At 42.4% G+C, this 12,036-nt stretch overlaps 1 protein-coding gene across 4 annotated transcripts; it reads left to right on the top strand.

The window, feature by feature from the left end:
* Window positions 1–10,506: 10,506 nt before the first annotated feature.
* Bex3 (brain expressed X-linked 3) lies at window positions 10,507–12,036 on the top strand. 4 transcript variants are annotated; one of them, NM_001398797.1, is made up of 3 exons: window positions 10,507–10,580; window positions 10,936–11,014; window positions 11,367–12,036. In NM_001398797.1, exon 3 carries the CDS (start codon window positions 11,395–11,397, stop codon window positions 11,785–11,787), a length of 393 nt encoding a protein of 130 aa, NP_001385726.1. In that variant the 5' UTR covers window positions 10,507–10,580; window positions 10,936–11,014; window positions 11,367–11,394; the 3' UTR covers window positions 11,788–12,036. The 4 variants fall into 4 exon arrangements, with proteins under 4 accessions (NP_001385726.1, NP_445853.1, XP_038955345.1 ...); NM_053401.3 differs by having other exon boundaries at window positions 11,413–12,036; XM_039099417.2 differs by lacking the exon at window positions 10,507–10,580 and adding an exon at window positions 10,617–10,852.

Raw genomic sequence — 12,036 nt, forward strand, 5'->3', positions numbered from 1 at the left:
AGAAGGCGAATTCAGGCTCCATGTATTTTCATTTTATGAGAGGTTGAAATCCCAGCAGCTGTGCTTGTCTGTTTCTTTAAACTTTGCCCTGGATGGGACAGGGCTTTTCAAGACAAGAAAGAAATCTCTGTAAGGAGAACCAGAGGGGAAAGTAGACACTAAAGTACAAGAACCAAAATTTGAGACAATGGCTGCCATTGGATGAGTTGGCATTGTCTGATCCAGGCAGGGATATATTCCAGATTTTCACTGGATGGGTGGATTATTCCTCATCCAGAAGTCTATATATCTTTTACCTCTTTCTTCCATATACACAATCAAGCATCAAAAAATATTGTTTGTCTTTCCCATAAATTAGAAAATAAAAAAGCTTTGACCTCAAATGATACCAAAAAGGCATTTTTTTCCTTTAGTATAGACTAGAGTTTATTCATGGCATGGGGAGGGGAGTAAATAGGGTGGTAGGGCCAGAGGAGAGGGGGAAAGAAGAGTAGAGACATAAAGGCGGTCCATGAGCACATGGAGAGAAGTGGGGAAGGGAATGGGGAGAGAAGGGACAAAGGAGGAAGAGGGGAGGAGGGGAAGAGGGGTGGAGGGAAAGAGGGAAAGAGCAAGAAAGCAAGACAGCAAGAAAGCATCAAGAGGAAAAGGCAGTTTCTATAAAGACTTATTTATTTTATTTATATGAGTACACCGTCGCTGTCTTCAGACACACCAGAAGGTGGCATCGGATCCCATTATAGATGGTTGTGAGGCACCATGTGTTTGCTGGGAATTAAACCCACAACTTCTAGAAGAGCAGTCAGTGCTCTTAACCACTGAGCCATCTCTCCAGCCCAAGAAAGACATTTTTGTTTGTAAAGTTGCTTCCCTTCTGCTATTTGGTTCTTAAAATAGAAAAAATATTGCTTTGAATCTGAATGACAAGACTATAAAGGTTAAAAGAAGTCTTCACTAGGTACACTTGACCACCTGTCCTAATACACCAGTTAAACAGATTAGTAACTGCCAGGTCCATTGTTGGGGGTATTAGCATGAACCTTCAATTAAAATTTTAAAACAAAGGGAAGTGGTGTACATAATTAGACAGTTCTGCTTCAGATGTTATCTGGATGATAACTGTCCTAATTCTGGTTCTATGAGATGTTTCAAGCAGTCCCTGTTGCTTAGGTGGGTGGATTGATTTTCAAGAGATGAATACTCCTTCTTTTCAGTGCAACTCTGTCCTCTTCCAAGGTGTTGTTCCAAGGACTAGAGATACAACTTTTCTTGGTGCTTTCAGCTCTTCTTCTGTAATTAATATACTTACATCCAAATATAAGGAAGCAACTCAAAGAAAAATAGATACAAAATCAAACCAGAAATGCCAGAACTTTATCCAGCTTTGTTTTTTTGGTTGCCTTGTAAGCCCAAATTAGACAAGAATGCTTTAAAAAAAAATCCAGGGGCTGGAGCGATAGCTCATCATTTAAAATTGGTGATCTTCCAGAGGCCGAGGTTTGATTCGCAACACCTACATAGTGGCTCACAACCATCTGTAATTCCAATTCTAGGGAATCCAATGTCCTCTTGCCTTCTCTGTAACCAGACAAAGATGTGGTAAATAGTCATACACGCAGGAGGCAAAGGCCTATATTCATAAAAGTAATAAAAATAAAATATTTTTAAAGGATCACTTTCTAGGTGCCTATTAGAATAGAGCTTAAATATTTCAGTTAATTTAAATTTGTTGTTCAAAATGTTTCCAGAACTGTTAATATGCTTTTGCTGCAGTTCATATGTAGCTTCCTACGATTCACTAAAGTATAAATTTGTTTTATCAAGAAAAATATTTTCTAAGCTTTGTAAAGAAAATGAAAATGAAAAGAATCATCATATAAAAAAGAGATATAGAAACTTTTAGGTGTAAGGTATTTTGGGCAAAAGGAGATTAAAGAGAAAAAAAAGAGCAAATGCTTTCTGGCAAGACTAGGTTTTAGATAGTTTTGCCATAAAATAAAATATTGTTTTTAAAAATTGAGAATCAAGATTGGGAAGATGGCTCATCTGACAAATTTGCTCATGGCCAAGCTGGAAGAACTGAGTTGAATCTCTGGACCTACACTTTGGAGGAAGAGCACTGACGTGCGCATGTTGTCCTTTGACCTCTACATTCTTTTAAAGTTTAAACTAAAAGACTTAAACATGTTGTAGGTGCTCTGATTAAATTCTAAGAAGTATATGATATGGGAAACTTTAAAAACTGGAAGATGGTATGCATATGGTCAAGTTTAGTATAATGACAAAATCCCAAGGTCAGATATTGCCAGATGTTTATTTCATCAGTCCATCTGTTCCAGACACTAGGAGGAAACTACAGGAGCAGGCAAATGCTCCTGTTTACCTTTTACATTTGACTTTTGCTCTTCTTAGCAACACAGGTAAAATGGAAACAACCAAAAGGCCCAAGGGAAAAGATACAGGAAGCAACCCAGTTAATATAATAGCTTTGGTCCTGAGGAATTATATATTTCCTCAAGCAGATTCTAACTGATTGCCTCAGAGAAAGCCTTGACTGAAAGCTTAAAGGGGACAGGTTTCTTGCATACCACAGGAAACCAGGGCACTGGGAAAGAACTGCCCTTGGAGTTCTAAAATAGCAGGGCTCCACTCCTCTACAAAGAGGAAATCACTGTAAGAGACATGTCCTATGCTGTGTCTGGAGAATGGGCCTTCAACTCCAATTATGGCCATCCTTAAGGATGCTGCCCAAGGCAAGGACCCCACTGTTATGACTTTAGATCTCTATTATATACCTGGCATAATTTTGGACTCTGGCAGGCAAAAATGCTAACATTTGGTGGCTTTGTTCTCTAGGTTAGTCAGTATTTCAGGATTCATTTGTAAAAATGTTTGTGCAGTAACCAATATTTTCAGAATGCCCTAAAATAGACAGAAGTTTCTTTTGTCTGCCATATGTAAACTCTTGATTAAAAAGAAGAGAGAAGATTGTTGTGGGGCAGTGGGCTGTGAAAGGTACCCTAACTCCTGGTTGAGATAGGTCCAATCTTCTGGGCCAAGGGAACCCTAAGGGACAGCAGGAGCATTCCCACTCTCCCAGGAGATCAGGCCCCTCTCAAGTAGCTACAGCATTCCCCCCACAACCCTCTGTAGAGAGGTTTGAGTTAGATCAGTCATCCTCAAGCCCCTCCTCCAAAGGTGAGGACGTGACCACAGGTCATGTAGGCTCAAGACAGATCAGTCAAGTAGAAGCAGGACCACGCCCTCCAATATGTAAATGAGGTATTCTCCAGCTCTCAGGCCAAACCAATAAGAAGTAACTGCTGTCCGACCCAGACCCATCCCAAAACTGTATATAAGTATCCTATTCAGAAGGATTATAGGTGTGCAGGAATTACTCCATTGTCTGAGAGCTTCTGTCATAAGAGCTGTAACACCTCCACTTGGAGAAGGGATCTGCCAGAAGCTCCCCTTCACCCCTTGCCTCACCTGCTTGCCAGTCTCCCGCTGGCTCAGCCCAACCCCAACCAAAGTGACCTCAGCAGAAACGTTGGGGGATCAGCACCAGCAGTGGAGGCAGCAAGCAATCCCCCATCCCTGCCCGTTTTCCCTCCCGTTCACCTGAACCAGTGCACCTAGCCGGACCAGAGATCTCAGTGGAAAGCCTCCAGCACACATCCCTACATCTTGTAGCTAAGATGGCCATGATGCTTACAAGCTGAAACAGGTTACAATTATATTTTGAGGCTATCGACACTTTAAAAACCTCTTTCCAGAAATTAAGTGCGAACCTGTCTTAGTTAGGGTGTCTATTCCTGCACAAACATCATGACCAAGAAGCAGGTTGGGGAGGAGAGGGTTTATTCAGCTTACACTTCCACATTGCTCTTCATCACCACAGGAAGTCAGGATGGGAACTCTCCAACAGGGCAGGAACCTGGAGGCAGGAGCTCATGCAGGGGTGCTGCTTATTGGCTTGATCCTCATGGCTTGCTTGCTCTGCCTGCTTTCTTACAGAACCCAGGACCACCAGCCCAGAGCTGGCCCCGCCCACAATGGGCCCTTCCATCTTGATCACTAATTGAGAAAATGCCTTACAGCTGGGTCTCGTGGAGGCGTCTCCTCAAAGGAGGCTCCTCTCTGTGATAACTCTAGCTTGTTGATCAAGTTGACACACAAAACCAGCCAGTACAAAGCCAATTTTGGACAGAAACAGAATAGAAGGTTCACTCAACAAGGATGTGGTTAACAGATTCAACAGAATTGAATTGTCTTAACAGATAAGAAATTGTTAAGAGACTTCATGACTTGTGGTACCTGGGACTATACTTATTGTACTCTAGTACAAAAGGTTGTCACGGTCCAAAGGGGGAAAATACTATAATTAGAGATTTTATTCAAATGCTGTGAAGGACACACACACACACACACACACACACACACACACACACACACACACTTACTTTTCAATTGGTATGCACATCTTTCCTTACCCATAATTGATGGTATTTTTTTGCATTTATATATTATTAGTTTCGCAGAGCTTCTATAGAGTAGCTCTGTAGAAACAGTAGAGATGTTTTTGCTCTCAGTGTTCTGAATAGTTGAAGCCCCAAATCAAAGAGCCAGGAGAGCTGTAGTTTGTCAGAGGATCCAGGTAGTATCTTTCTTTGCCTTTTTCTAATTTCCCGTCATGGTTGCTGATCCTTGGCCTCCTTTGACTTGAAGTTGCTTTATTCCAATCTTTACCTCTGTCTTTACTATTGAGTTTTCATCTGTGTAATAAGACATCAGTTACACCAGCTTAAGTCTTTGTAGATGACACCATCTCAATTTGATTGCACCTAAAAAAGACTCCATTTCTAGATACAGCCACATTTACAGGTAACAGGGATGAGAAATTTTACATACCAGTGGAGGGCATGTAACTCAAATCATAGTGCATGTGGCTCAAATGTTTCTCTCAAACATTTTCATAGCGTTTAAGATAGAACTGGTATTGTTTAGTACCTTAGATAGTAGCAAAAGAACTTACATGGGAATAGCTAGACCTGAATAGTCAAGAGACAGTGACTTTATAAATATTAATGTATGAATTTTCTCTTTTAAAATTTTCTCCTTTTTGAATATTTATTTATTATGTATACATCATACAGCTTTCTGGCCTGCAGGTCAGAAGAGGGCATTGGATCTCAATACGGATGGTTGTGAGCCACCATGTGGTTGCTGGGAATTGAACTCAGGACCCCTGGAAGAGCATGTAGTGCTCTTAACCTCTGAGCCATCTCTCCAGCCCAAATTTTCTCTTTTGAAGCAAGCCTAGTATATCATGAATGTTGACAAGTGCTCTGCCACTGAGTGATTTCCCCCATCTGTGCATTAGTTCGCTGTTACTCCAATGAATTCATCCCAAAGTCCAAGGGGAAAGAGGAATATTACTATTAAAGGCTTGAAAGGTCAAAGGAATTCTCTTAGCTTGTACATAGGTTAATGCAAGTCACCAGTTTAAGACATTGCATGGGTATGATCTCTTTTGGGAAAGCCTTAAACTACTGTAATGAGTGGCTATAAGACTTCCTTATCACAATGTATGTACCGTTAGTACTGATGGAAATAATCTGATATCCTACTGCTCTCTAACAGATGATGAAAATTTGGATACTTGTTTTTACCTCCAGATAGCCTAGCTCTATAGCTCTTTCTCCCATCATTTCAGACCTCATTCATTAATTAAGCATCTTTAAAATGATCCAAACACTTACAGGGATACTTTTATACTTTCATAATGTCTATTATTTATTTTACAAATCTTGCCATCAACGTTATAATGGTCAATAGTTATGGGAGAGCTGAGGGAAGCAGGCTTTCCTATATTCTTGACACCTAGTTTGTGTGTAATAGGTGCTTCAATGATGATGGAAAGAATGAGTGTAGCAATTCTTCTTCACAAGAAGAGTGTAGCAATGAAGCATCAGGAGACACATCTAAACAAGAACAGGGATACCTATGCTTACAGAGCCAGCCAGTATTTAGAGCATAACATTCAACCAGGAGAACATAACAAGCAGACAAAGAAGGTCTGGGGATGTATCTCAAAGGTAAGAAGAGCTCTAGATGGATAGCCTGGATTCAATCTCCACTTGTGAAAAAAGCAAAACAAAACGAAACACTGGATTTTCAGCAATTCCTCTTGTTGGTCATTATACTGATAGATCCGAAATTTGATTAAAGGATCTTAACAAGTGCAGATGAAATCATGAAACAAACAAAAGACGGTTAGTCAATAATATGCATTTGCCATGGCTTTCCCAGTGAATACGGTTTTAACTATATATTAATACTACTCTTCCACTTTCAGCTGACTATAGTTTTTAAAATAGGTTCAGTCAGTTAAATATTTAGCTCTTTTTGTCTTGAGGAACCAATCACATATTAGATTTGGAGTCCTTCTTGTCCCTTTAGGACAGTTAGAACAGAGGCTCCTGGGTATGAGATGTGTGGGACAGAGGTGTTCTATTGCCTAACTGTCCTCCCTTGCCTGTGTTTGTGTGTTTGTTTAGTGGTGTAAACACTTGCAGAAGAGAGATAAAAAGACAAGTCTTAGTTCTGGAGATGTAGTTCCGTGACAGAGTGCTTACCAAGCTTGTTTAAGGTACGAAGTTCAACCTTCACCACTCAGGAAAACAAAACAAAAGTGTACTTCTTCACCCAAATATCTAGGGTTACTACCATGTAATTAATCTCCCATGTAATTGCTACTCCCATGCAATTAATCACCACTGAAGCTTGATTGTTACAGATTCCAATGACAAGGGCTCCAACCTGAGTAGCTTTCTTAGGTTTTGCTGGTCATCTCTGAAGACTGGGCAGCATCTTGCATGTAACTTTTATACTGACATTACTATAATGTATAGGACCTTTTGTCCTATTTTGTAAGTCTGAATCTCAAACTTTTGTCTCCTCAACTTCAACTTTGGACCCTGCCATGGAGGGATTTGTTTTTCTTATCTCTTCAGAATTGGCAACTTTGGCCAAAAACAATTCCCCTTTCTATACGTTTTCATATCCATTATTTCCAAAAAAAAAAAAAAAAAAAGAAAGAAATCGAATAGCAATTTCATAATGGTTTCACCTGACTTTAAAACATAACTTTATTATAACCAATCTCCTATATAAAATTTGAGTTGAAAGGATATACATATCTATATTTTTGTTCAAGAAAATTTGGTGGGTGCAAACAAAAGATTTATCCAACATGGGTCAAAAGGGTCACATTCAAGCATGCACCCACTGAAAGAAATAAAATTCCACTCGATAAACTTTATATTCAATAGCTAGACCACAGTGATTTCTCTACTTTCAAAAGATTCTTTTAATGTACTCCATTAAATATTTTCTACTTTGCACTATAGCTTCCAGAACAACACCATTCACGATAAACAATTATCTTAAGTACAGACGCATTCACTCAATGAATAATCACCTTACTTTGTGCAAAAAATACTGTAAACCACTAAGTATACAAAGTAGACATGTGGGTTTCAGAGTATAATATAGCAAAGGAAATCATCAGACACTGATACTCTTCAAAATAGTCTTAGAAACAAGTTAATGGTAGTAAAAATGAGTCAATTTTCATTGGCAATTTGCTAGGCTCTGTGGTGAATTCTTATCATGTGTAACCATATTCTTTTAAAATGTCCCTGGTTCACTATAGAAACACAAATAAATTGGTAAATAATTGATTCATAGTTACACATCATTCCTTTAGCAGGTAGAATCTGAACCCCGGATTCTCTGATACACCAGGTTAGGCTTCTATTTGGCATCCTTCCAGCCAATATTATTAACATAACCATCTGTATGATGTTAAATTAAATGAAATTTGGCCTAAAGATGACTCTATACTTGAACAATGACACAGGAAAGTGCATGGTAACTTAAGAAAAGGTTTAAAGGAACTTTGGAGTAGACTTTTCTAAGAGAAAAGTCAGTTTTAACAATTCACAGATTCCACTTCAGTCAGTAATTGGGGAGGAACTGCTCTAACCTTGTATTCTCCTTTGTGTTTTGCTGCTGTGATAAAGCACCATGGCTCAAAGCAACCTGGGGGAAGAAAGGTTTATTTGGCTCACAGGTTAAAACCCACCCCTATTCCCCACTGAGCTAAGCCAAGGAAGGAACAGAGGGTGAGACCTTGGAGGAATGTTGCTTTACTGGCTTGTTTTCCGTGTTTTTCTCACTCACTTTCTTATTTGACCCAGCCCAAGGGCAGCATTGTCCGCAGTTAATTGGGTTGGTCCTTGCACACTAATCATTAAATAAGAAAACTCCCCTAGGTTTGCCTATAGTACATGTTGATGGAGGCAATTGCTAAATTGAGGGCCCCTCTTCCCAGGCGGCTCTGGTTTATATCAAGTTGACAGAAAAACTAACCAGTGTACTATTTTTTTAAAGGCAAGCACTAAGCTATAATCAATCAAGCTGTCACCCAACTTCACTTCTGTTTTCTGTACATTTCCATATTCTGTCCAAAACATGTGGCCCGACCATATTGAAGAGCAGTGCCTTTGAATCTGTTCTGGCTTCATGGGCTTCCTAGTTTCTGAATCATCCTTTGTTTGAGTTGATCAATTTGTCTAAAACTTTCTTTTTTAACAAGGAAGAATTGTGAACTGTGAGACAGAATCCCCAAATCACCAGCATTATCTTAAAAGGCAATGACTGGCTAGAATTTTGCAATTTGAGAATTTGGAGCTGTATGTTAACATCTCCAAACTCATAATTTTATATGTGATGGATAGCTCCCAAACCATACACACCAAGCATGTGCACTTGAGCGACCTGCCTCATTTAGCAGGACACAATGCAGAACTTTGAGGCTCAGACTAGAAGCAACTTTGTTCTTATAATGAAGTTAGTAAATTATAAATTTTGGCAACTATGTTTCCCAAAGTCCCTCTTCTATCTGTGACATTTCTTTGTTTGTTTTGAAAGAAGCTGATTTCAACTCCAGGCCTGTCTGGGCTACGGAGTGAGACTTTGTTTCGAAGCAAACAAATACTTGCAAAAAAAAAAAAAAAAAACAAAAAACAGTGATTTCAGCGTGGAAGAAACAGTTGCATTCCAATGAATTTTCATACCAAGTTTCATTGTTTCATCCATCCTTTGCTTATTTCTAATATTTTTCCAGGTACTCATATCGGAGTAGAAGGTTTACGGAGGAACTTCTAGATATTTTATATTTCTCAGCTCATTAAATATTTATAGGGCGGTCTGAAAGGTTTGGAGAGGAAAGCAAAGAATTAAAATGGCTCTTTTTCCTGAGGTCTATGAAATAAGAGATATATCATATAACACCAGGCCTTGGGTGGCAGAAGGAGGAGGCAGAGGTAGGGAAGATCACCCCAAGTTTGAGGCCTGTTAAATATAGCTAGCTCCAGTCCATTAGGGACTACATACTGAGAACCTGTCACGCACACCAAAAATTCATATAAAATGATGACTTCTCTCTGTAGAAACCATTCCAGACCTGTTTTAAAGCATTAGTTTGTATTCAGCAAGAGTCTTTTATTTTTAAATAAAAGATTGAAACAGACTAATACAATGTGTTTCAAAACTGACATGCAAAACTTAGAGAAGATATTTTCTGCTTGATGGCATAAGCAGCATTTTGTTTTCATTTTGCAGAATGAAGCATTTCTTTCAAAACTGAAAACTCACCAGCCTTGGTAGTGCAGGCCTTTAACCTTAGCTACAAGGGAAGCTGACATAGGAGGACTGAAATTCAACAACATAGACAGGCTTTTTTTTATGTTTAAGTAGTGTGTGTATTGGGGGGCAGGGGTTGAAGCGCTTTGTAAATACACCTCAGGAGATGAGAGCTTCTCCAGCAATTATTAAACTAGAGAATCAATCCCCAGCATTTCAGAAAGAAGTGGTCCTTATAATTTTGAATTTTCTAAAGCATGCTGATCGTGTGTGTACTCGCGCATGCATCCCTGCGCGGGGACGTGTACGTGTGTGTGTGTGTGTGTGTGTGTGTGTGTGTGTGTGTGTGTGTGTGTGCGCGCGCGCGCGCGCGCGTGTGTTTTAAGGAAATAAAGAGAAATATATACAGTCTATCCCACTCTCCACCTCCTGGTGTCTCATGGGGAGAAATCCTGGAGAAAACATTTGTATAAGGTGGAGAGGAATCTCAAAGAAGGCCAAAGCCAAGACCTGGCTATAGTGGGAGGGAGAGATGGAGGATGGTGCAGACTCTCCCTGGTAACAGGGAAGGGAGATGTCCAACCTCCTGACGGTGATGCCACTTGTGGTTCCTCAGATTGGTGCGGATCCGGATGAGTGACGGGTGGGGCCCGAGGTGAGCGCTGGCGGCGGGCGGCGGGGGCGGGGCCTCCTGTCGCACTGGCCTCCTGAGCTGGGGGAGCGAGCTTGGCAGTGACGCGAGGCCCTCACGTGACCCGGGGCTGCAGAGCGACGCAGCCTTGGGTGCAGTCGTCACTCGCGTCTGGCCACCAGCTCAGAGCTTGTCTGCGCGCGGCGGGCTGGCATCGGGCCCAAGGCGAGCGGGGCAGGTAAGGGGCCTGCACGCAGCGGCCCTGAAGGCGACAGCCAGGCGTCGGGCGGGCGCGCACCCCGGGACGGTGCAGCGGCTCGGCGGCTTTGTGCATCGCGGAGGGAACCCCGGCTGCGTCCGGGAAGGGGCGCCCCCGCTCAGGGGCGGGAACGGCGCGGGGGTCCCGGGAAAGGGGCGGCTGGACCTGCCGGCCTGCGGGCAGCGGAGAGCGCTAGCCAGGGAGAGCCGGGATGGGGCAGGGCTGCTGGAGATCGTGGGCGACCGCTGCGGGTAGGGGGATGGGCGGTGGGTCTGGGGAAGGGGGTGCGGTGCGGAGCCCGCGCCGAGTCCTTCCCATCCCACCCCGTCTGCAGGTCTGCTAGCCGGGAGTCGCGGAGGCGCGTCTCGCAGAGAGGATTGAGAGGAGGACTACGCGGCAAGGGATAGGCCCAGGTCCGTTCAGGGGCAGTGTGTGTTTTGTTGGGGGTAGGGGGAAGCCCCGTCTAGGACCCCAGTGAAAACCCCCACCTCACACTACTCTCCATCTCAGTCCTCCATTTTGGTGCCTCAAAGCTCAGGGAAAGGATCCTGGGAAATAAAAATGGTGGGCTTTGGGGGAGGGAGGGAAAAGAGAGCTGGGGGGTGGGAGGAGGGACTCGAAATGGAGGTTCCGTAGAGGTTGCCTGGAGACCCTAAGATGGGGAAAAATAATAATGAAAACCCTTGCAGTTAGTCTCTGAATTTTGCTGGTCACAGCACCAAGCATTCAGTTTTTTTCCTTGCCCTCTCTTACTTGTGTTCAAAGAATAACAACCCGAAAACAAAATCTCATCATGGCCAATATCCACCAGGAAAACGAAGAAATGGAGCAGCCCCTGCAGAATGGACAGGAAGACCGCCCCGTGGGAGGAGGTGAGGGCCACCAGCCTGCTGCAAACAACAACAACCACAACCATAACCACAACCACAACCACAACCACAACCACAATCATCACCGGAGAGGACAGGCCCGCCGACTTGCCCCTAACTTTCGATGGGCCATTCCCAACAGGCAGATGAATGATGGGTTGGGTGGAGATGGAGATGATATGGAAATGTTCATGGAGGAGATGAGAGAGATCCGGAGAAAGCTTAGGGAGCTGCAGTTGAGAAATTGTCTGCGTATTCTTATGGGGGAGCTCTCTAATCACCACGACCATCACGATGAATTCTGCCTTATGCCTTGACTTCGGTCATTTCCCCTGAGATTCATACTGTGATTCCCGCTGTATTCCTAGCCCTTGCATTTTCCTGACATGCCTTTAAATGACCCGTTTGTGGTGAGCCTTGTGTTATTTCCATGTGCCAGGCGGGGCTTGTGTTGCCAACTTATAATTGGAAATTGCCTTCCCACTCAGTGTGAGTTTCTGTCAACAGTACAGTGTTGCCCATTTGCATGGAAAAAATGTAAAGTCAATAAAGCAACTGAAAAGCAA

The sequence above is a fragment of the Rattus norvegicus genome, chromosome X (genome assembly GCF_036323735.1).
Source record: "Rattus norvegicus strain BN/NHsdMcwi chromosome X, GRCr8, whole genome shotgun sequence".
NCBI lineage: Eukaryota > Metazoa > Chordata > Mammalia > Rodentia > Muridae > Rattus > Rattus norvegicus.

What these genes read in the sequence shown, in the direction of transcription:
- Bex3 (NM_001398797.1), top strand. Translation starts at nt 11,395, where the DNA reads ATGGCCAATATCCACCAGGAAAACGAAGAAATGGAGCAGCCCCTGCAG.